This window comes from Microcaecilia unicolor, chromosome 12 (genome assembly GCF_901765095.1).
Source record: "Microcaecilia unicolor chromosome 12, aMicUni1.1, whole genome shotgun sequence".
Lineage (NCBI taxonomy): Eukaryota > Metazoa > Chordata > Amphibia > Gymnophiona > Siphonopidae > Microcaecilia > Microcaecilia unicolor.
In genome coordinates, this window is record NC_044042.1 from 1,903,150 (window position 1) to 1,926,384 (window position 23,235).

At 44.2% G+C, this 23,235-nt stretch overlaps 1 protein-coding gene across 2 annotated transcripts in view; it reads right to left on the reverse strand.

The window, feature by feature from the left end:
* TFEB (transcription factor EB) overlaps positions 1-23,235 on the reverse strand; it is a 41,924-nt gene that overhangs the window by 12,940 nt on the left and 5,749 nt on the right. For both annotated transcript variants that reach the window (XM_030220772.1, XM_030220771.1), the window contains exons 2-4: positions 6,267-6,502; positions 5,654-5,917; positions 4,370-4,450 (exon numbers count right to left, since the gene is read on the reverse strand). In XM_030220772.1, the coding sequence (XP_030076632.1) occupies positions 4,370-4,450; positions 5,654-5,917; positions 6,267-6,458 (537 nt within the window). In that variant the 5' untranslated portion in view covers positions 6,459-6,502. The remainder of the gene's footprint in view (positions 1-4,369; positions 4,451-5,653; positions 5,918-6,266; positions 6,503-23,235) is intronic.

The window sequence follows — 23,235 nt, forward strand, 5'->3', positions numbered from 1 at the left end:
GAACCTGAATCCCCAGGATCTCAACCCAATGCCGACCGTCAGACAGCAGCGGAAAATCGAGCCCAGTTCCCCAGGTCCACAACCTGCTGCACTGACCTAGGCCTCCATTCCACTCCCCTTCCACGTTTGGAAACCATGTTGGACAGACGGGCTCTGATTGGCGATACGTTAACAATTTTAACTAAATGAATAACCCTGTATACAGAAGTAGCACATTTTCTCCACCGGACATCATGTCCACATTGTCAGGGTATTTCTATAATGTGAGAACCTAAAACATACACATGTAAATGATAGAATACCGACATATACACATATGTCCACGCAGAGCACATTAAGTGCCTACATGGTATTCCATAACTAGACATAACTACATAAGTATTGCCATACTGGGACAGACCAAAGGTCCATCAAGCCCAGCATCCTGTTTCCAATAGTGGCCAATCCAGGTCACAAATACCTGGCAAGATCCCAAAAAAGTACAAAGCATTTTATACTGCTAATCCCAGAATTAGTGGATTTTCCCCAAGTCCATTTAATAACGGTCTATGAACTTTTCCTTTAGGAAGCCGTCCAAACCTTTTTTAAACTCCGCTACGCTAACCACCCCTACCACATTCTCTGGCAACGAATTCCAGAGTCCAATTACACGTTGAGTGAAGAAACATTTTCTCCGATTTGTTTTAAATTTACTACATTGTAGCTTCATCAAATGCCCCCTAGTCCTAGTATTTTTGGAAATCCTAAACAGGTGCTTCACATCTACCTGTTCAACTCCACTCATTATTTTATAGACCTCTGTCATATCTCCCCTCAGCCGCCTTTTCCTCCTTCGCCAACAGCGCATCATGTACACATGGGGGTGGGGAACACATTCATTTCACATTTCAGTGTTGTTTAACATACTGCCAAACAAATTGTTTATTTACATTGGATAAACCTATTAAAATCGGAGAAGAGGACTGAAACAGTTAGAGGAACCTAAGTTACACTTTTGAAATACAGTAAGGTAAGGAGGGGAACAGGGAGACCATTAATTATACTAAAACATAAGAGGAAAGGTGGATGTGTGAAGGTGTCGTTCATAGACTGTGATAGGATCCAGGGTTACGCATAAACAGTGGGAAATGATCTAACAAGAGAGCCTTAAACATCTTCCACGATTAACCCTGCGAGATTCCTAATCCCACTGATAAAAGCTCGTACGAAAGTCTTAAGCATCTTCCACGATAAACCCTGACAGATGAGATTCCTAATCCCACTGATAAAAGCTCGTACGAAAGTCTTAAACATCTTCCACGATAAACCCTGACAGATTCCTAATCCCACTGATAAAAGCTCATACGAAAGTCTTAAGCATCTTCCACGATAAGCCCTGACAGATTCCTAATCCCACTGATAAAAGCTCGTACGAAAGTCTTAAACATCTTCCACGATAAACCCTGACAGATTCCTAATCCCACTGATAAAAGCTCGTACGAAAGTCTTAAGCATCTTCCACGATAAACCCTGACAGATGAGATTCCTAATCCCACTGATAAAAGCTCGTACGAAAGTCTTAAACATCTTCCACGATAAACCCTGACAGATTCCTAATCCCACTGATAAAAGCTCATACGAAAGTCTTAAGCATCTTCCACGATAAGCCCTGACAGATTCCTAATCCCACTGATAAAAGCTCATACGAAAGTCTTAAACATCTTCCACGATAAGCCCTGACAGATTCCTAATCCCACTGATAAAAGCTCGTACGAAAGTCTTAAACATCTTCCACGATAAACCCTGACAGATTCCTAATCCCACTGATAAAAGCTCATACGAAAGTCTTAAGCATCTTCCACGATAAGCCCTGACAGATTCCTAATCCCACTGATAAAAGCTCGTACGAAAGTCTTAAACATCTTCCACGATAAACCCTGACAGATTCCTAATCCCACTGATAAAAGCTCGTACGAAAGTCTTAAGCATCTTCCACGATAAACCCTGACAGATGAGATTCCTAATCCCACTGATAAAAGCTCATACGAAAGTCTTAAGCATCTTCCACGATAAGCCTTGACAGATTCCTAATCCCACTGATAAAATCTTGTTGTAAGAAAACTGGATGCTGTTAAGGGAATAAAGCACAAGAACCGATTTAGTAATAAGAGTGTTAGAGCCAAGTGTCTAAACTATTCTGGATCCTCAAGTACCAACAAATGCGACCAGAGCCTGGGAAAAGGAGGCAGGAAAGCTGCAGGAATTATCCCACTTGTCCTGGGCACCACCGGCCTGATTAAAAAAGATTTGACAAGTGATGCATCAATCCCATTCCCATCTGGGTTTAGCATATATAATGGAGCCCTCACATATATTATATTAAAGATCATTGTACAAAATCTGAATTGAACACACGCCTCTACAGTCAACCAATGAAGGTCGATAAACCTAGATGTAATTCTGTCATATCTATGAGTAAATCAATCGGGCTGCCATATTTTTTTGCAAGCCTTTGAGAAGGTAATGACAACCTATTTAGACTATATTATAGTAATCCAATTGAGATAGCAATAAACACCACACTATTATTCGAAATGCTGATGAATGAAGGAAACTTCTTACTCTCCGTAGTTTTCTTAATAAAGTGAACGTTCTTTTAATAACTGCATTCACTTGTAACTCCAGTGTCAAAGTGCTATTCAAGAAGACTCCCAGGATTTCTAAGCCAGCTTCAGATTTAAAATTTGAATTTCCCAGTTCAGTCATTCTGCTTAAGAATTTCTAGTTCAGTTCAGAATACATGGTTCTTTTGATGATGTCAAGTTTTCCAGGTCCTGAGGCAGGAAAGCATCCCCCACATCATCAGACCACCACCTCCATGTCTGACTGTTGAGATGAGAATTTTACTATGGAATTCTGTATTTGTTTTATATCGGACATAATGGGACCTGTGTGTTGTCCAAAGAGTTCCACTTTTGACTCATCTATCCATAGAACATTATCCCAAAAGTCTTGGCGATCATCCAGGAGTATTTTTGCAAAAGTGAGAAGAGAACTGATGCTAATCTTAGATAGCAGCACTTTCCACCTTGCTTCTCTCCCATGAATCCCATTTTTGCCCAGTCTCTTTCTTCTTGTGGAGTTGAACGCAAGCCTTAGTTGAGGCTGCAGGTTCTTTGGATCTTCTGGGATGTTTTATGACGGTCCAGATCAGTTGTTGCTGTGCCCTTGGAGTAATTTTGACACACCGGCTACTCCTGGGACGATTCACATCATCTTCATTTGGAGTCCCAGAGCTTTAGAAATAGCTTTGTAACCCTTTCCAGACTGATATATGTCAACAACTTTTTTTCTCATCTCTTCTGGAATTTCCTTTCATCATGACATCGTTTTCTTGTAGAAACCTTGTGGTGACTACTTCCTTCTCATTGAAAGGTTCAATATATAGACTGAGCAAGGTTGGCTACAATCAAGCAGTTAATCTAATTATTAAATGTGTTCAGTTGGTTGACTGAGGAAGTAAGGGGCCAGTACTTTATCACAGGGGCGATATGGATATTGCATAGCTTTGTTCCTTAAATAAATGACGTAGGGGCCCTTTTTATTTATTTGCTGCATTTGTACCCCACATTTTCCCACCTATTTGCAGGCTCAATGTGGCTTACACTTTTTCCCACAGCGGTAAAAATCCCCCAGTCCCACATGGCCATGCGGTAAGAGAACTCTCACCACATGCCGTGCAGCAGGGAGTCCTTACTCTCACCCCTTACCGCCGGGTTACCCCTGGAAATGGCGTGTGCTCGGGGTGGGACGACCATCGGCGGCAGTCCCGGTAGAGTGAGCAGGAAGCCCGCGTTGGGCTTACTGCTGATCTGGAAAAGAGTCCCATAATAATGTAAAAACTATGTCATGTATTTATTCAGGTTTTCTTTGTCTAATATTACATATATGTTTACAGTTCAGAAACTATTCAGTGTGATATATATATAGCAATGGGGAAAGCAGGACTGGGGCACAAATATTTCCACATTACTGAATTACATTTTATAAACACCAGGAGGCGGTGCTCTATGGCGTAATGCAAGTGTTGAGATGAGCTCCCACTGCTAGTGTAGCAATAATCATAGATTTGCAAATCTTCCTCTGTGACATAATTATATTTAAATCATTCTTATCAGTTTCTATAAACAGGTATTACCAACAAAAGAAGTAAATATAACAAGGAAACTCACCCACCCATCTCCGTCCACATATCTTCTTAGTTATAAAAGCCCATAAACATGCGTGAAACACACACACACACAGATTTAGGTATATGGATACATATTTATACACAAACATATGTTCATGTAAACACACATGAAGACAGGTAGTGATTGCAAACACTTACATTGTTAGGCATGGAGACAGCAGGATCTGTGAATCCAAAAACATCGTCCAAACTCATGATGTGATCAATAACGTCATCCATCTGCCAGAGAAAAGCAAAGCGTTGAAGTCTGACTCACCAGCAGAGGGCAGCAGCATCAATACAGCCTACTCAAGTCTATCCTGACTACCTTCTAGAATATACTCCATCCCCCTCCTCGCCCCTGAGCTCATCCAGCATTCCAACCAGCTCCCTCTCCTGGGAGACACTGAGACTACAGACCTGTGATCCCTTTACAGTCCGAAATGTTGGATCATCCCCAGTGATGTCTCCTGCTGGAAGAGGCTGCAGGAAGTAGGAGCCTACCACCCCCAAGAACACAAAGAATGCGCATACTGGTCTGCCCAAAGAACCATTAATCCCAGTGTCTGTGTTCCAACTGTGGGCAATCACATGTATGCAGTATGCAGTCGAAAAAGTACATAAGCATTGCCATACTGGGACAGACCGAAGGTCCATCAAGCCCAGCATCCTGTTTCCAACAGTGGCCAATCCAGGTCACAAATACCTGGCAAGATCCCAAAACAGTACAATACAATGTATGCTGCTTATCCTAGAAAAAATAAGATCCCAAAGAATAGATCCATTTCTGGTTATTCACACCCAGACCCTCTTGCACCATTATTTATAGTTGCCTCCTGGTGATATAAGGCAGGGATTATAGGAACCATGAGTTTCCCCCACAATCAACACTGCTGCAGCATTCCCTCTGGTACCTCCTACAGAAAAATGCTGTGACCCACCCCCCATAGTCAGCATTCCTGCACCATACAACACCTCCTGCTGGCAGAAAGTGGGACTGCAGAAGTGAAAATGAGAATAGGTAGCATATTCTTACCCCAAGTCTCTATTACAGATCCCCCAACACGGTCCTTCCAGCTTCCTTTTTCAAGAAGCTAAGACATGCCTTCCTGGGTCAGAATATGCCATTGAGCCCAGCCAGTCTGGGGCCCTTGAAAGAACCTAGCAGAGAAACCCACTGTATTCCTGAAGCTGGAAACGGAGCCATGTAAGACTATTCAGTTGAGTAAACCGTTAATGGACTTGTCCTTTTCAAAACTTTTTTTTTTTAAACTCAGCTATGGTTCTAGCCTTCATCACATTTTCTGGCAGCATAGTCGAGCGTTCAATTATGCCTCAACTGAAAAAAAAAATACTTTCTAGAACTGATTTGAGATCCACATCTAGTTAGTTTCACTGAATTCCCCCCCTAAGTCCCGCCTCATTCGTGTACCGGGTTCTGACCTCTCTTTCGGGATTGGAGCGGATGTTCAGCATCGCCATTGGACTGTTGGGGGCGCTGTTGCCCGCTGAGGAGGAGATGACATGGCTGCTACTCAGGCCTGATGAAGAGACAGCAGCAGCAGCTGGCGAGTTCGTGGGAGGCCTCAAGCAACTAACTTGTGATGCAAACTTATTCCCATATGTATCAGAGAAATAGTCTCGAAGCTTCTTATCCAGAGACTGCTGCAGGTGATAGGATGTTGGGTTCTCCAGGTGTGTCTGAACCTGAATCATAAACAAGAGACAGAACTGCAAGAGTCAGCTTCAGCCCCTTAACTGCACTTATTCAGCTGAAGGGATCTTAGATAATAACCTGGGCAAGTGGGAAGCTCGTGCCTGTGTTTTTTAAATTTTGATGCTACCTGTGCTCTGCCCCTCCTCCGCCTTAGAACACACCTACATGCAGGTCGCATAAAAATACATGCTTAATCCCTGTCTGAGAGAATTCTATTCAAGCCCTTATATGTTAAAAAAAAAACCAAACCTTTGCAAAATTGCTCCCATAGTGAAAAGTGAACTATTTGCACCAGTGATGCCCCGGGCTGTTCTTGAATGGAGAAAAATAAAGACTCACCTTTAAGACCTCCAAGGGCACTTGAGGAGGGGGCTGGAAGTTCACGGGAGTGCTGATGGCAGGAGAGGATGTTACTGGCAGATGCTGTTGTTGTATATACTGCAGGTGCTGCATCTGCAGCCGTTCCCTCTGCTCCTCTTGCTGCACTTGCTCCCGCATTAACTGCATCCGCATCCCGATACGAGACGCCATAGTGTTCTTGCTGCCTCTGACCAAACTTGCTGCAGACAAGGTTACTGTGCAAAAAATATCCTATATATCAATACACCACGTTCTATGTGCAATGTCCTACATATACAATACAGAGTGACTGTTCTAGGTACACATAAAATACACCACGTTCTAGTTGCAGTGTCCTACGTATACAATACAGAGTGACTGTTCTAGGTACACATAAAATACACCACGTTCTAGTTGCAGTGTCCTACGTAGACAATACGGAGTGACTGTTCTAGGTACACATAAAATACACCATGTTCTAGGTGCAGTGTCCTACGTATACAATACAGAGTGACTGTTCTAGGTACACATAAAATACACCACGTTCTAGTTGCAGTGTCCTAGGTAGACAATACAGAGTGACTGTTCTAGGTACACATAAAATACACTACGTTCTAGTTGCAGTGTCCTATGTATTCAATACAGAGTGACTGTTCTAGGTACACATAAAATACACCACGTTCTAGTTGCAGTGTCCTACATAGACAATACAGAGTGACTGTTCTAGGTACACAAAGTACACCACATTCTATGTGCAGTGTCCTATGTATTCAATACAGAGTGACTGTTCTAGGTACACATAAAATACACCATGTTCTAGGTGCAGTGTCCTACGTATACAATACAGAGTGACTGTTCTAGGTAAACATAAAATACACCACGTTCTAGTTGCAGTGTCCTAGGTAGACAATACAGAGTGACTGTTCTAGGTACACAAAGAGGCATATTTTCAAAGCACTTAGCCTTCCAAAGTTCCATAGAAACCTATGGAACTTTGGAAGGCTAAGTGCTTTGAAAATATGCCTCAAAGTACACCACATTCTATGTGCAGTGTCCTATGTATTCAATACACAGTGACTGTTCTAGGTACACATAAAATACACCATGTTCTAGGTGCAGTGTCCTACGTATACCATACAGAGTGACTGTTCTAGGTACACAAAGGACACCATGTTCTAGGTGTAGTGTACTACATATACAATACAGAGTGACTGTTCTAGGTACACATAAAATACACCACATTCTAGTTGTAGTGTCCTACGTAGACAATACAGAGCCACATAGGTACTTAAATGTCTCTATCATATCTCCCCTCTCCCACCTTTCTTCCATATTGAGATCTTTAAGTCTGTTCCCATAAGCTTTATGATGAAGACCACTGACCATTTTAGTAGCCACCCGCTGGACCAACTCCATCCTGCTTATATCTTTTTGAAAGTTTGTACACAATATTCAAAATAAGGTCTCACCAGAGTCTTATACAGGGGCATCATCACCTCCTTTTTCCTACTGGCCATTCCTCTCCCTATGCACCCAGGCAGCCTTTTAGCTTTCACCATCACCTTTTCTACCTGTTTGGCCACCTTAAGATCATCACATATGATCGGACCCAAGTCCTACTCCTCTTTCATGCCCAAGAGTTCTTCATTCCCTGAACTGTACTGTTCTCTTGGGTTTTTGCAGCCCAAATGCATGACCCTGCATTTTTTAGCACTAAATCTAATTTGCCAACTTTCAGACCATTCCTCAACTTTTGCTAAGTCCTTCCTCACGTTATCCACACCATCAGGGTATCATCTGTAAAAAGGCAACCTTACCAGACAGCCCTTCAGCAATATCACTTACAAAAATGTTAAAAATTACCAGCCCAAGAACCGAAACCTTGCGGCACAGCACTGGTAATATCCTTTTCTGCAAGTACGTGTTTATTCACTTTAAAGACATTTATTCACTTTATAAAGGCAGCAGCTGGAGAAAGCAGGTGTGAGGATAATCATTGCTTAAAAGCTTTGGTTCTTCAGCGCACGCAGGACCCTAGCGAGATGTTTAAGATCTAGTGACTCGTGCCTTTTGCTGGTTCTGCCAGTGAAGGAGGGAAGACAGGTGAGGTCAGGGTCAGAAGCTTTCAGTGATGAGAGATCAGGGTGGGGCTGAATTTCAGGGGTGCTTGATATTTGGGTTGCCCTTTGTTTTTAGGGGTATGTAAGACAAAGGTGGAGGTGGAGCTCTGCCTCTATAAACAGACTCCTAGAATAAATCTTCCAGCAGTTCACAAATGCTCTCACACCCGCTCTGATGAAAGTGTAAATACATGTGTGTAATGTGCATTGAATAAAATGTGCAGCTACATGGCAACTTCGGCCAAAACTAAATCTCCAAGAACACTGACATAGCAATCGGGTAAAAACTAAACACACTGTTTATATATACAAACTTCACAGGGGCCCTTGTCAGCCTGCAAAACATACTTTCCACGTACAGATTGCTTCATAAAACTCCAACGAACATGAAACGTTTTCCAGCTCGTACAGAGACGGTGCACATAATCTGATGTACTGAGGGATTTGAATATGCACTGATGATGTGCAACTATTTTTTTCCCTTTGGATGAACATTTTGTGGCTGGTCGTGTGAAATTGCAGTATTGTATAGACACTAGCAGGCAGATGATCAAAAGCCCCGCGCTGTTCCAAACAGCGCTCTAAAATAGCGTGGAACAGCACGGGGCGCTATTAAACCTATGATCAGAGATAATGCATGCAAATTTAAGCAGCATAATTATCTCACATTGGCTCGGAAAATACGCCGTCACAATGCAAATTAGACATTTGCCCCACTAGCCCAATAAGAGCCGTCCCCAAACAATTCAAAAAAGACCTCACGAATCATGTAAACCACAGACTTCAAAATGGTCTCTTTCCCGCGGAAAAAGGAAACATCGTACTTACTCCGCTGCCAAAAGATGCTAAGAAAAGCACAATGGACCTAACCAACTATCGCCCAGCAGTATCTATTCTGCTCACAACCAAACTCATGGAGGGCATAGTGACGAAACAACTATCTGATTACCTAAATAAACACTCAATTCTGCACGAGTCCCAATCAGGATTTCGGTCAAATCACAGCACCGAAACGGTACTAGTATCTGCAATGAACTCATTGAAACAAGCAATTGCAACTGGTTACAACATACTCCTCCTACAATTCGACATGTCCAGCGCCTTCGACATGGTTAATCATGGAATACTATTACATATACTAGAATACTTCGGAGTAGGAGGTACAGTTCTCAAATGGTTCAAAGGATTCCTGACCACAAGATCATACCAAGTAACAACGAATGCGGACATATCACCCCCATGGATACCTGAATGTGGAGTTCCCCAAGGATCCCCCCTATCACCAACTCTCTTCAACCTAATGATGATACCTTTAGCCAAACTTCTAGCCAATCAAAACCTTAATCCCTACATATATGCAGACGATGTCACGATTTACATCCCATTCAAACATGATCTAAACGAAATCACCAACGAGATCAACCAAAGCCTCCAAATCATGCACTCCTGGGCAGATGCATTCCAGCTGAAACTCAACGCAGAGAAAACACAATGTCTTGTGCTCACCTCACAACACAACAAAAACAACTACTCCACCATAATCATACCATACTGTTCTCTCCCCGTCGCACAAAATCTAAAAATTCTCGGAGTTACCATTGACCAAAACCTCACACTCGATGCTCACGTGAAGAACACAACGAAAAAGATGTTCCACTCCATGTGGAAACTCAAGAGTAAAACCTTCATTCAGAGATATATCTTCCGTACCCTGGTACAGTCAATGGTAATAAGTCATCTGGACTACTGTAACGCACTATACGCTGGCTGCAAAGAACAGACTATCAAAAAACTCCAAACAGCCCAGAATACCACCGCCAGACTCATATTTGGAAAAACTAAATATGAAAGTGCAAAACCCCTAAGAGAGAAACTTCACTGGCTCCCACTCAAGGAATGCGTTACGTTCAAGATTTGCACGACTGTACACAAAATCATTCACGCAGATGCCCCAATCTACATGCTAAACCTTGTGGACTTGCCTCCCAGAAACGCCATAAGATCATCCCGCAAATTTCTCAATCTGCAGTTCCCCAGCTGTAAAGGACTAAAATACAAGCTGATACATGCCACCACCTTCTCCTACATGAGCACGCAGTTTTGGCATGCATTACCTACAGCCCTAAAAGCTATTGATGAAATAACTAACTTCCGCAAATCATTGAAGACACATCTCTTCAACAAGGCCTACAAAGAGAACCCACAGCCTTACAAAACTACCTCACTAATCCACCCAACTATTAAAGTCCACCTTCTATCCTACTTAACACCTCCCTCCTCTCTTCCCTTACCTAATCTTTGTACAATACTAATTGTATCTGATAACATGGAATGATTATGTCATAACCAAACTCTGTAAGCCACATTGAGCCTTCAAAGCGCGGGGTACAAATGTAACAAAAAAATAAATAGGTGGGAAAATGTGGGATACAAATGCAATAAAATAAAATAAAAACAAATCTCTGATCATGGGGTAGAAGTGCAGGAGAATTGTGCCTGAGCATGCGCTCAGCACAATCCTTCCGCACTTGTTTGACAGGTCTGGGCTGGAGACCAATGAAAGGACGCCCATCTTTAAATCGGAAGATGGATGTCCTCAACTGCCCTGTTGCAGGGACGGCCAAATTTCCAGGGGGTGTCGGAGGTATAGTGACGGGGCAGTTGAGGACATCTAAAATTTGGACGTTTCAGCAATGGGCAGTTAAGGACATCCAAAATTGGATGTTTCTATGAGAAAGACGTCTTTCTCATAGAAATATCCAATTTTGGACATCCTTAACTGCCCATTGCTGAAACGTCCAAATTTTGGACGTCCTCGACTGCCCCGTCACAGAAACGTCCAAATTTTGGATGTCTTCAACTGCCCTCGCTGGCAGGTTTGCTGTAGGGGGGAATGGGGGCCTGCCATCATGCAAATGCATGCTGGACAGGGCTCACCATTCCTCCCCAATGATCCGCAAACCCTAATGCCAGCTCCGAGCTGGCATAGGGTTTGTCGTGGCCAGCGACCCAATCTTTGGCGCGCTGGATGCTGATCATTGGGGATGAATGCGTTAAGCGCTGATTAGCATGCATTTGCATGCTACTCGCGCTAAGAGCCCTCAAGCGTGTTGTTTCACGCGCTCGACGGCTATGATCATGGGGCGGTAGCAAACACCGGCGCTAGTATGGCGCTAACAGCCTCTAGCGCCGGCGTTTGCTTTTGATCATCTGCCTGTAGGTGACAGCAGACTGGCTCTGAAATTAGCTGAAAGTGAAAGGATGTTTGTGAGTAGAGGGCACTAGTGATGGCGATGCGGCTCCGGTGAAACGTCAAGACTGTTATCATTCTAGTGAGAAATTAGTGTGAGTCTTGGAGCGAGACTGGAGACGCAGCTCAGTCTTAAAGCCCAGGTTGCCAAGGCGGTTCAGACTTGTTCTTATCAGCTACGATCAAGCCTATGATACTTAGGTCTGGTTTAGGACTGTTGTTCGAAGTTTAGTTCTGTCTGCATTGGACTGATCTTGTCACTCGTTCAATGAAAGCTTTGCAATGGCTCCCTGTGCAGTATAGACCACAACTTAAAGTGTGAATGTTTATTTTTAAGACTTGACTGGCGAAGGTCCTGCATATTTTAAGCAAGCCCTGCAGCTACATGATCCGGCTCATCCTCTGAGAGTGGCAGGGACTCGTCAGTCATCAGTTAGTGCTGCCAAGGGGTTCACTATTCTGTGACAGTGCAATGTCCATAACTGGACCTGTGTTATGGAACAAACTGGCTGGCGATGTGCACTTTTTGTCAGTAATATAGCAGATTAAGAAAACATATATGTTTGTAGAAGCCTCTACTTGATGTGCAAACAGGATGAAGATTTGAGAGTCAGTATGATATGAGGCTCGTTTAACGTCCAAATCGCAATGTTTGAAACTCAAATTTGAGAGGTTTTTCTCTGCAGTGAATCCAAATCAAAACGTGGCATGTTGGGGGTGAGATTTGGGCGTTCCTAAAACTTGGATGTTTTTCTGCCATAATGGAACAAAGCTAAAATGTCCAGCGATAAAAGTTAGATGTTTTGGTCTGTTTCAATCATGAATGACCACTGGAGGGATTACTACTACTACTACTTAACATTTCTAGAGCGCTACTAGGGTTACGCAGCCCTGTACAGTTTAACAAAGAAGGACAGTCCCTGCTCAAAGGAGCTTACAATCTAAAGGACGAAATGTCAAGTTGGGGCAGTCTAGATTTCCTGAATAGAGGTATGGTGGTTAGGTGCTGAAGGCGACATTGAAGAGGTGGGCTTTGAGCAAGGATTTGAAGATGGGCAGGGAGGGGGCCTGGCGAATGGGCTCAGGGAGTTTATTCCAAGCATGGGGTGAGGCAAGGCAGAAAGGGCGGAGCCTGGAGTTGGCGGTGGTGGAGAAGGGTACTGAAAGGAGGGATTTGTCTTGAGAGCGGAGGTTACGGGTAGGAACGTAGGGGGAGATGAGGGTAGAGAGGTAGGGAGGGGCTGCAGATCGAGTGCATTTGTAGGTTAGTAGGATAACAATAAGCTCGGTCTTGGCCATGTTCAGTTTCAGGTGGCGGTTGGACATCCAGGCAGCAATGTCGGATAAGCAGGCCGATACCTTGGCCTGGGTTTCCGCAGTGATGTCTGGTGTGGAGAGAGAAAGCTGGGTGTCGTCGGCGTAAAGGTGATATTGGAAACTGTAAGATGAGATCAGGGAGCCCAGGGAAGAGGTGTAGATTGAAAAAAGAAGGGGACCAAGGACAGATCCCTGAGGAACTCCAACAGAGAGCGGGATGGGGGTGGAGGAAGAACCATGAGAATGTACTCTGAAGGTATGGTGGGAGAGATAAGAGGAGAACCAGGAGAGGACAGAGCCCTGGAACCCAAATGAGGATAGTGTGGATTAAGGCATGAACCCCCCCCCCCCCTCCCCAGAGGTCACTGACCCCACTCTCACCCCACAAAGCTGTGAAAGAAACAGTACATACCAGGCTCTATCACAGCACCAGATGTTACAGCCAGTCCTATCAGTGCACCAGGCAGGTCCCTGAAGTAGCCTAGTGGTGGGTGCAGTGCATTGTGGAGAAGGGGACCCAGGCCCATATCCCACTCTACCTGTTACACTTGTGGTGGAAAGTGTGAGCCCTCCAAAATCCATCAAAACCTACTGTACCCACATATAGGTGACACCTGCAACCTTAAGAGCTATCATAGTGGTGTTTACTACGATAGCTGCTCTATAACCCGTTGTCATGGAAATTATTCCAATAACAGCTCTTTTCCAGAAATTAATCAAGGCCACTAGGTTTTCTTGTGAAATGAAATCTACTCTAGAACCATTTGCCTCTAAATGCATCATTGACACATATCTCCAAAACACCTTCAGAACTTCCTTTCATCCAACCTCTTCCAGAATCCTTCTCCGCAAGATGAGCGCCAGAGCTGTTCTGGCATCCATCACCTAAACCTTGGGTCAGGGGTGTGCTGGTAAATTGTTAACAGGGGGCTCTCTCTCCCCAGCAAAGTAAAAGAGAATTCAGGAGGGGCTCAAGCCCACATTTTGGGATCCATTTGTTAAAGTAGCCATAGAGAACCGGCTCCCAAAATTCTTAAAAACTTAACAAACGGCTCTCGAGAGCCTGTGAAAGCTTGCTCCAGCACACCACTGGGTCATGGGATCCCTTCTCTGCACCATCATCTTCACATGAAGCTTGTTTTGGTCACAGTCATGTGATGTGAAACACTGCACTGATGTTTAAAGTAATGTTTCATTAAAAAAAACATTTGTAAGAGACAAAAGGCAAAGCCCAGGCAGCTTGTGTGGGCTGTGGGGGAGGAACCGGCAGTAAACCGGGGCTGAGGGAGAGGAGGGGCGACCTTAACAGGTTCACTTCTGCTTTCGGTCTGAGTCAGGGGGCACTGAGGGGAGGAAGAGGAAAGTCTCCAGGGAGAAGACTGCACAGAAACTCAGTTACACAGCCCCAGCAAGGGAGCAGTCCAGTTTCTAGTTCCTGCAACCGTACAAAGACAGGCCTCTCTTGAATTACTTTACTCTACTTGATTGATATTTCACCTGCACTTCTGTATGAAAATGATTCTTTTACCTCTTACTCTCCCTAACTTCAAGTTCAGAATTTTTCAGAAACACTAACTGCAGGAAATGCAGAGACCCCAGTAACCCCCTGCAGGACTACACACCCCAGCATCTTTAATGCTGTCTTTTAAAGTTTGTCACATTGACAAGTTCCCAGAATTCTTTGGAATAAGAGTGAAATTCCAGCACTGCCCGACATGCTCCTGAGGATTCCCAGAGCACTTAACTGCCCTCACCCTGCAGAGAGGGAAGCTGAAACTGTTGGGAGAGTGCAGACGAGGGCCAGGAGTCACCCCGAAAGCTGCATTCTGTGAACACACCTTAACCTAACAGAGCTTTGGCTCTGCCTATCTACAGCAGTCTTGTCTGGTTTTTATTATTGTAGGTCATTCTGTCCCCCATCCCAGAGCTCTACCAGAAGAGAATATATCCCAGGCCCCTTAAACAGACCAGGAAAAGACTAAAAACTTCCAACACAATTGGAAGATGCTTTAGAATATATAGACTGTGGCCTGAGATTGAGCACTTTGGGAGTTTTAAACTGGCTTTAAGAAAAAGCAAGAAAAAGCTCTATATGCAACAAAGAAACCCTGGACAAACATAACCCCCTCTACCCCAGTTAAACTACAGTTAAAATGATTTGATGTGTATCATTCGACAGTGAGTTCTGGGCTCTGACGTTAACCCAGACCCAAACAGAATGGGACAAGACCCCAATCGAAAACCCGCACCTCCAGTGCTGCAAACAGATCCTCTGTGTACAAAGAAACACCCCAATAACACTGGAGAGCAGAATTAGGACACTTCCCCTTACAATACAAAAGAGAGTATTCAAATTTTAGTTTCATCTCAATATAACAGCAACACAACCACCGTCCTTCCAAACCAACACTAACACCCAGACCCCAGACAGTGACAACCCTCTCTGTGAAAAAAAAAAACAGAGAAGCCAAACACTGCAACAAGCCCTGGAACATCGACATCCTCCTATTGGGAGACCCAGATCCAAAACAGAACAAGCTGGCCTGCTACAGATCCCCCAGAATACCTGACCTCAGTCACACATACAAAACACAGAGAAACCCTCACTGAATACAAAACAAGCAGGACTGTCACAGACCCCCCCCCACATAGAAACTATACACTAGCAGAATTACCTGACCTATGTCATATATACCCAAAACAAAGACCTCCACCAAATAAAGAAAAAATGACCACAGACTAGGAACAGAAAAATGCAGACAAACCGAACTGGAGCTTAGGAAGCCAGACTGTCTACTTGCAATGCAATATTGGAGAAATAGAAAAGGAAACGCATTTCCTAATGTTTTATGCAAAATATCAGAGATAACAGATTAACCAAATGGAGGAAATCAAGGGATTTAGGTCTCATCATCAATGATACGTTGAAACCCTCTGCTCAGTGTGTGTCGGCAGCTAAGAAAGCCGCATTGAGCTTGCCATGTGTGGGAAAGCGCAGGATACAAATGTAATAAATAAATAAATAAAATGTTAGGTATTATTAGGAAAGGAATAGAAAACAAAAATGAGGACGTTATAATGCCTTTGTATCACTCCATGTTGCGACCGCACCGTGAACATTGTGTTCAATTCTGGTCACCGCATCTCAAAAAAGATATAGTGGAATTAGAAAACGTACAGAGAAGGGCGACAAAAATGATAAAAGGGATGGGACGACTTCCCTATGAGGAAAGGTTGAAGTGGCTAGTGCTCTTCAGCTCGGAGAAAAGACGGCTGAGGGGAGACATGATAGAGGTCTATAAAATAATGAGTGGAGTGGAACGGATAGATGTGACGCGTCTTTTTACGCTTTCCAATGAAGCTACAAAGTAATACATTTAAAACGACTTGGAGAAAATATTTCTTCACTCAACGTGCAATTAAAGTAGAATGTGATAAAAGCAGTTACCTACTCTGGAATTTGTTGCCAGAGAATGTAGTAAAAGCAGTTAGCTTAGAAGGTTTTTAAAAAAGGTTTGGATAACTTCCTAAAAGAAAAGTCCATAAGCCAGTATTAAGATGGACTTGGGCAAAATCCACTGCTTATTTCTAGGATAAGAAGCATAAAATGTATTGTACTGTTTTGGGATCTTGCCAGGTATTTGTGACCTGGATTGGCCACTGTTGGAAACAGGATTCTGGGCTTGATGGACCTTCAGTCTGTCCCACTATAGCAACATATATGTACTCGTGTACTTACAAAGACCTCCTAAAGAATAAGCAGGAAAATGCTATATAATCCTGGGGGGGTGAGGGGGGGGACAGAAGCTCCAGCAGCAAGATATGATGTGTCCTGCCACCAGGCTAGAAATGTGACCTGACTGAGACAAAGCAGGCCAGGACCAGAACCTCAAATTAGTTCTGATGATAGACTTCTCTGTGTACCTTCTGTCTCTTTTTATCCTTTCTATATATCAGGAAAGGTATTACTGTGGGAACACATGTAAAATTGTCTTGCCAATTAATTTTTCTGAATCTATCATATGTGATATTGTGATCTGCTGAGAATATTAGAGACAGAATATTATATTTAAATAGGAATTTGTACATACACGTTGGATTTTTAATATTTCCTACTTTGAACCCCAACTTGACATTTCGTCCTTTAGATTGTAAGCTCCTTTGAGCAGGGAACGTCCTTCTTTGTTAATTTGTACAGCGCTGCGTAACCCTAGTAGCGCTCTAGAAATGTTAAGTAGTAGTAGTAGTAGTACCAGAGGTGGACTGCAGCATAGTGAGAATAAAACCTGAGCTACAATTTAAGGCAGGGAATTGAAGCACTGCCCTACTGGGAATCTGGCTCCTGACTTTTAGCTGCTCCACAGCGTCTGGTCAGCGACGCCAAACCTACAACTGCAACAGCTGGACTCTCCTTATCCATCCTGCAGCATAGACCAGCAGAAATTAGCCCAATGGCTAAACTCAGTCACGACGGGAAGGCTAAGTGCTCAATGCTCAGAGTCTATATTCAGACCAGCAGAGGATTTTAATTTGGGGATGGATATAATCACTAAACTAGATTTATGCCACTCTTAAACCTAAGGCCCGTAAAGTTAGACTTGCTATTGAAACGCCAGACTTTAGGTTCAGAATGTAAGCAACCTTTTGTAGAAGGGGAAAGGGGCTGGGATTTGATTTACCACCTTTCTGTGATTACAGTTGAAGCACTTTACATATTATATACAGGTACTTATTTTGTACCAGGGGCAATGGAGGGTTAAGTGACTTGTCCAGAGTCACAAGGAGCTGCAGTGGGAATCGAGCCCAGTTTCCCAGAATCAGAGTCCGATGCACTAACCACTAGGATACTCCTCCACTAGCAACATTCCATGTCTGTACATTTGTCCTTTAGATTGTAAGCTCCTTGAGCAGGGAATTTCCTTATCTGTTAAACTGTACAGCGCTGCGTAACCCTAGTAGCGCTTTAGAAATGTTAAGTAGTAGTAGAAGCCTGCCCTTGCAGATCACCAATGCGGTCGTGCAGGCTTCTGTCCCTGAGGGACCCCAAAAGGGAGAGAACAGTGTTCCAATAACTTATCCGAAATAAAAACTCTAAAGGTGCACTTATGAAGAAATGAGGAAAACCAATTATATGCTGTGCTGGATATACCAAGGGATGCAAGCCTTACGACTGGCCGAGAGATTGAGAGAGACCGTTAGCGCAAGGAGGCTTCAATCGGTATTGAAGTTAAACGGTTTCTGTACTTAACCAGTTTGTAAGCCTGACTGGTGTAGATGAAGGGCAAGAGTCGACTCTAGACGTATTTGCGGTTGAAGAAAGACCGTGTGCTCAATGATCTTGGCTAGAAAGGAGAGGTTAGAGATGGGTCTGTAATTTTCAGGAACTCAGGGCTCAGATCCTGATTTTTCTACAACAGGGTGAATTATAGCCATCTTAAGTGGATCTGACAAAGGACCCTCAAGCAGACTATGCACGTCAATTTGATGGAGAAGTGGTAAAAGATCAAGGACAGGTAATTTAATCCAGGCTGATGGAACAGGATCCAGAGCACAAGTGGTAAAATGCAGCCCTGCAAAGGATTTAGACAGTGCATCAGAGGACGATACATTGAAAGAAGTCCACGAAGAGCTAGAGGTCAATGGTATAGAACCCAGTTCCGAATCATTTGAGGTTGCCGGAAGCTTGCAAAGAAGTTACCGTAGAAAGAAAATACTGGGCTAAGATATCAGCAGAAACCCATATTCAAGGTTAACCTCTGAGGTGGTTGGGTAAGATTTGAAAATACAGAAAGCAATTTTTTTTTTAAATTAGAATCAACGGAATTACTTCATTGTGCTGGTGACCAGACATGGCACTCTCTCTCTCTCTCTCTCTTCCCCCCACCCCCTCCTCCAGCAGTGTATTATCCTCTCCCTCCCATAGCAGTGTATTACATAAGAACATAAGAAAAGCCCTACTGGGTCAGACCAATGGTCCATCCAGCCCAGTATCCTGCTTCCAACAGTGAACAATCCAAGTCAAAAGTACCTGGCAGAAACCCAGTTAGAAGCAACATTCCCTGCTACCAATCCTGGGCAAGAAGTGGCTTCCCCATGTCCATCTCAATAACGGACTATGCACTTTTCCTCCAGGAACTTGTCTAAACCTTTTTTAAATCCTTTTTTCCTCTCTGTCTCCTCTGTACTGCATTATCCTCTCCAGGCACATAGCCAAACGTCAGTTTTGAAGGGGGGGGGGGGGGCCTGAGCCTCTCTGTTTAAGCAATTTCTCAGACATGATCATAATTAATTTAAACCCATATTGTAATACTCCATCCGCAATAACTTTGTTATTACTACTTAATGTATACCATCCTGCATCACTTTTTGTTCTGTTAATTACAATAAGTTGTTAAGCCACATTGAACCTGATCTATTGGAATAATATGAAAACACATCAACAGAGCCTACAAAAGTCATCCTCAATGAAACAAATCATTCCTAAACCACCCAAATACACCAAAACACCTCTCTCACGACCTTACCTAACACCTTTCCATCTTAATCCTCTTTCACTTCAGCTTATTATCAACTATTTTTGTAAAACATGTAATGACGTTCTCATATCTATACTCTGTAAGCCACATTGAGCCTGCAAAAAGGTGGGAAAATGTGGGGTACAAATACAATAAATAAATATGGGATATAAATAAATAATAACCCCACATACCTGAGCTGGCGGGGGTCCCCAAGGCCCACCAGCAGAAGCCTTCCTCCAGCACTGTTTGTTGCCACATGCCACTTGCCCTGCTTCCCCCCCCCCCCCCCGGCACGTATGTGGGGAGAGGGGGTGGGGAAGCAGGGCAGGAAGTGCGTAGGCGAACAGCACTGGAGAAAGGTTTGGGGACCCCTGCCAGCAGACCTTGGGGGCCCGAATCCAATTTGGGGGGCCCAGGTCCCCTTGGCTACGCCACTTGTCCTCTCTCCTGTATCAGCTGTCTGCTGACATGGTGCTGTTCAGGGAAAGGGAAAAGGGAAGGGGGGTGGGATTTGATATACCACCTTTCTGTGGTTACAATCAATTAATGCAGTTATTTTGTCCCTGGGGAAATGGAGGGTGTCCCCTCTCCCTCTCTGCATTCTTCTGTGCATCCTAGCAGAGGTGGACTAACCAATTGGACAGTGCCTGGGGGCCAGAGGCTCTGCCCGGTTGCCTGCCGCCACACACTACAGCCCCACGGTCTATTGGTCGCTGCCGTAATTCTCTCCGATTGCACCACTATGTTTACAAATGACTGCCGAGACTACCGTGGGAAGTCTCAGCAGCCATTTTGTAAACACGCTGCCACGCTGGGCAGAGTAGAAGCAGCGGGTAGGCAGGAAAGAGGGGATTTATTTCCTGCCCCGAAGATGCCACAGCCACTAGACGACCAAGGCCCTTCAAGGTGGGGGAACAGCAGCAACACAGTGGGAGGGAGGCAGTACGGAGGGGCTGGGGACATATGTGGTGGCAGCAGCAGCATGGCCGGGGGGGGGGGGGGGGCCCAAAGTACTCTCAGTCTGCCCCTGCATCCTAGGCTGTTCAGAGCATCTGTTCTTTCTGGATCAGCCACCTCCATAGGGCATATCTCAGAAACTTGAATATGATCTTGCTGTCCCAGTGTCCTCTTGCAGTTTCTGGACCTGGATCTCATCATGAATCTGGCCTACCGCCAACTCTAGGCTGACCCTTCACCTCCAGCTTGCTCTTCTGGCTCATGCAGATACATAGTAACATAGTCGATAGCGGCAGATAAAGACCTGCATGGTCCACTCAGTCTGCCCAATTGTCACATTCATTCTCAATTCATGATTAAACCAATAATCCAGCAGTATTACCTACAACATTTTACTCGCTAAATTCAACCTCAAGATGTCGTCTCCTCCCCCACTGAGATACAAATCACCTTCACTCATAATATATATCAGATGAATGTGGTATAAAACACAGAAAACAGGAAAAAAGAAAAACATGGGGGATGACCAATCAAACTCCAACCCAAGGGTAACCTATTTATTTGAATATAAAAAGCTAAAATAGTCCTTCTTTTTGACAATCAACTTGTAGAACACAATAGACTTGACGCAGTCCTGCATTTCAGCATAGAAGGAACCTGCCTCAAGAGTCACAAGCCATTCAGTCTAGTTGATAATATAAAGATGTCAGTTTATACTGGGACATCAATTAGTAAGTCCAAAGCTGAAAGCAACACCATCAGTGCACAGAACATTTCAGTGAAAGCAACCGTATAGAGACATCTATCTTCAGTTATCTAAAGCGCGGTACATAAGACTAGCCCTACTGGGTCAGAACAATGGTCCATCCAGCCCAGTGTCCTGCTTCCAGCAGTGGCCAATCCAGGTCACAAGTACCTGGCAGAACCCCAAAGAGATAACGAGATTCCGGAATCTCAAAGAGTAACAACATTCCAGGCAGAAACCCAATGAGTAGTAACATTACAGAACCTCAAATAGTAACAACATTCCATCTAGAATCCCAAAGAGTAACAACATTCCATGCCCCCAATCCCAGGGCAAGCAGTGGCTTCCCCATGTCCATCTCAATAGCAGGTATTTATTTATTAGGATTTATTTACCGCCTTTTTGAAGGAATTCACTTAAGGCAACGTACAGTAAAGCTCACTGCACCCAAACAGCTGTGTTCTACAAGTTGACTGCCAACAAGAAGGGCTATTTTAGCTTTTTATATTCAAATAAATAGGTTTCCCTTGGGTTGGAATTTGATTGGTTGTCCCCCGTTTTGTTTTTTCTTGTTTTTCTTTGTGGTTTTGCTTAGGGGTCTCCTTTTCTTGTATAAACATATACTTGGAGTAGTGGAGGAGTAGCCTAGTGGTTAGTGCAGTGGACTTTGATCCTGGGGAACTGGGTTCGATTCCCACTGCAGCTCCTTGTGACTCTGGGCAAGTCACTTAACCCTCCATTGCCCCTGGTACAAAATAAGTACCTGAATATACTATGTAAACCGCTTTGAATGTAGTTGCAAAAACCTCAGAAAGGCGGTATATCAAGTCCCATTTCCCTGATCTATCGTTGCCATTTTCAGGACACAGACCATAGAAGTCTGCCCAGCACTGGTCCTTCCTCCCAACTACAGGAGCTACTGCTGAACCCACACCAGCCGTTCTGCTCTGTCTTGCCATTTTTGGGATACTGACTGCTGAAGTGTCTAGTGAATGGCTTGTTGGCACCCCCCTCCCCCCCACACACACATGAATGTCACAGCCTGGACTATTGTAACTCGAGGGGGTGAAAGACAACAGGACTGACAGCCATGACCAGGACAATGAGGTGTTTTCTTGCAAAAAGAACACCTAAAACTGTAATTAGCTTGCACACATCTTCTTCCTGCCTGGAGTCCCCCCCCCCCTCCCCCCCAGCTCTCACTAACCCCAGTGCTGTGTCTGTGAAGACAAGCTGGGAGGCAGCTGGTGATGCACCAGTTCTTCCCAGTTCCTGGACAGATTTCTGACCAGCCCTGGTTATTCAATTCACATCGCAATACAGTAAGTACAGATAGTCCATTTTAAAACCATATGGCATTGGTGCTGCATCAAGATAGGACTGTAAAATCTTCCTTCGGGAACTGGACCTCTCATAAGCATCACATTTACCCTGTAAAGTAATTCCAGGGATCCCACCAGATGGGTATCACCTGCCTGAGGCAACCCTTCCTACAACCCCTCATCCTCATTAAGGAGGACATTCCCTCTGTACAAACTCCCTCCCCAGCTTCATCTTCTTACTTTTCAAAATCCAAGGTAAAGGGGGGCCTTCGAGTTCCTCTTAGCTGCTGCAGGTACAGATACCAAGGTCCGTCTGCCATCCTGCTCTGAAAAACCAGAAACCTAGAGACTCTTAGAGTGACTGTATGGTTACTCCTAGTGTCCGTGTGGTGATTCTGGTTTTCCCTTCACTGTTCTGCCCTTCTCTCAGACATTTTGAAAGATGCACTTTCCTCTTTTCAGCTTTTACACCCACTTTACATTTTATAGCCCACAGAGAGGAAGCTGGAGAAGTCTCATTCGACTAGTTTGACAAATATGAGAATTAATACTCAGATCAGCTGCCTCCTGCAGGAACAGGACCCCTCCTCCAATTCAAATTGAAGCAAGAGCTCTGCTACCAACAGGCCATCACATCTCACAGCAGGCACGGATGAATGTCTCGGGGATCACATTGTAGCCAGAGAGAAGGGAGAGACAATGAAGGAAGCAAGAGAGTGTGGGACAGTGATGGGAGCCAG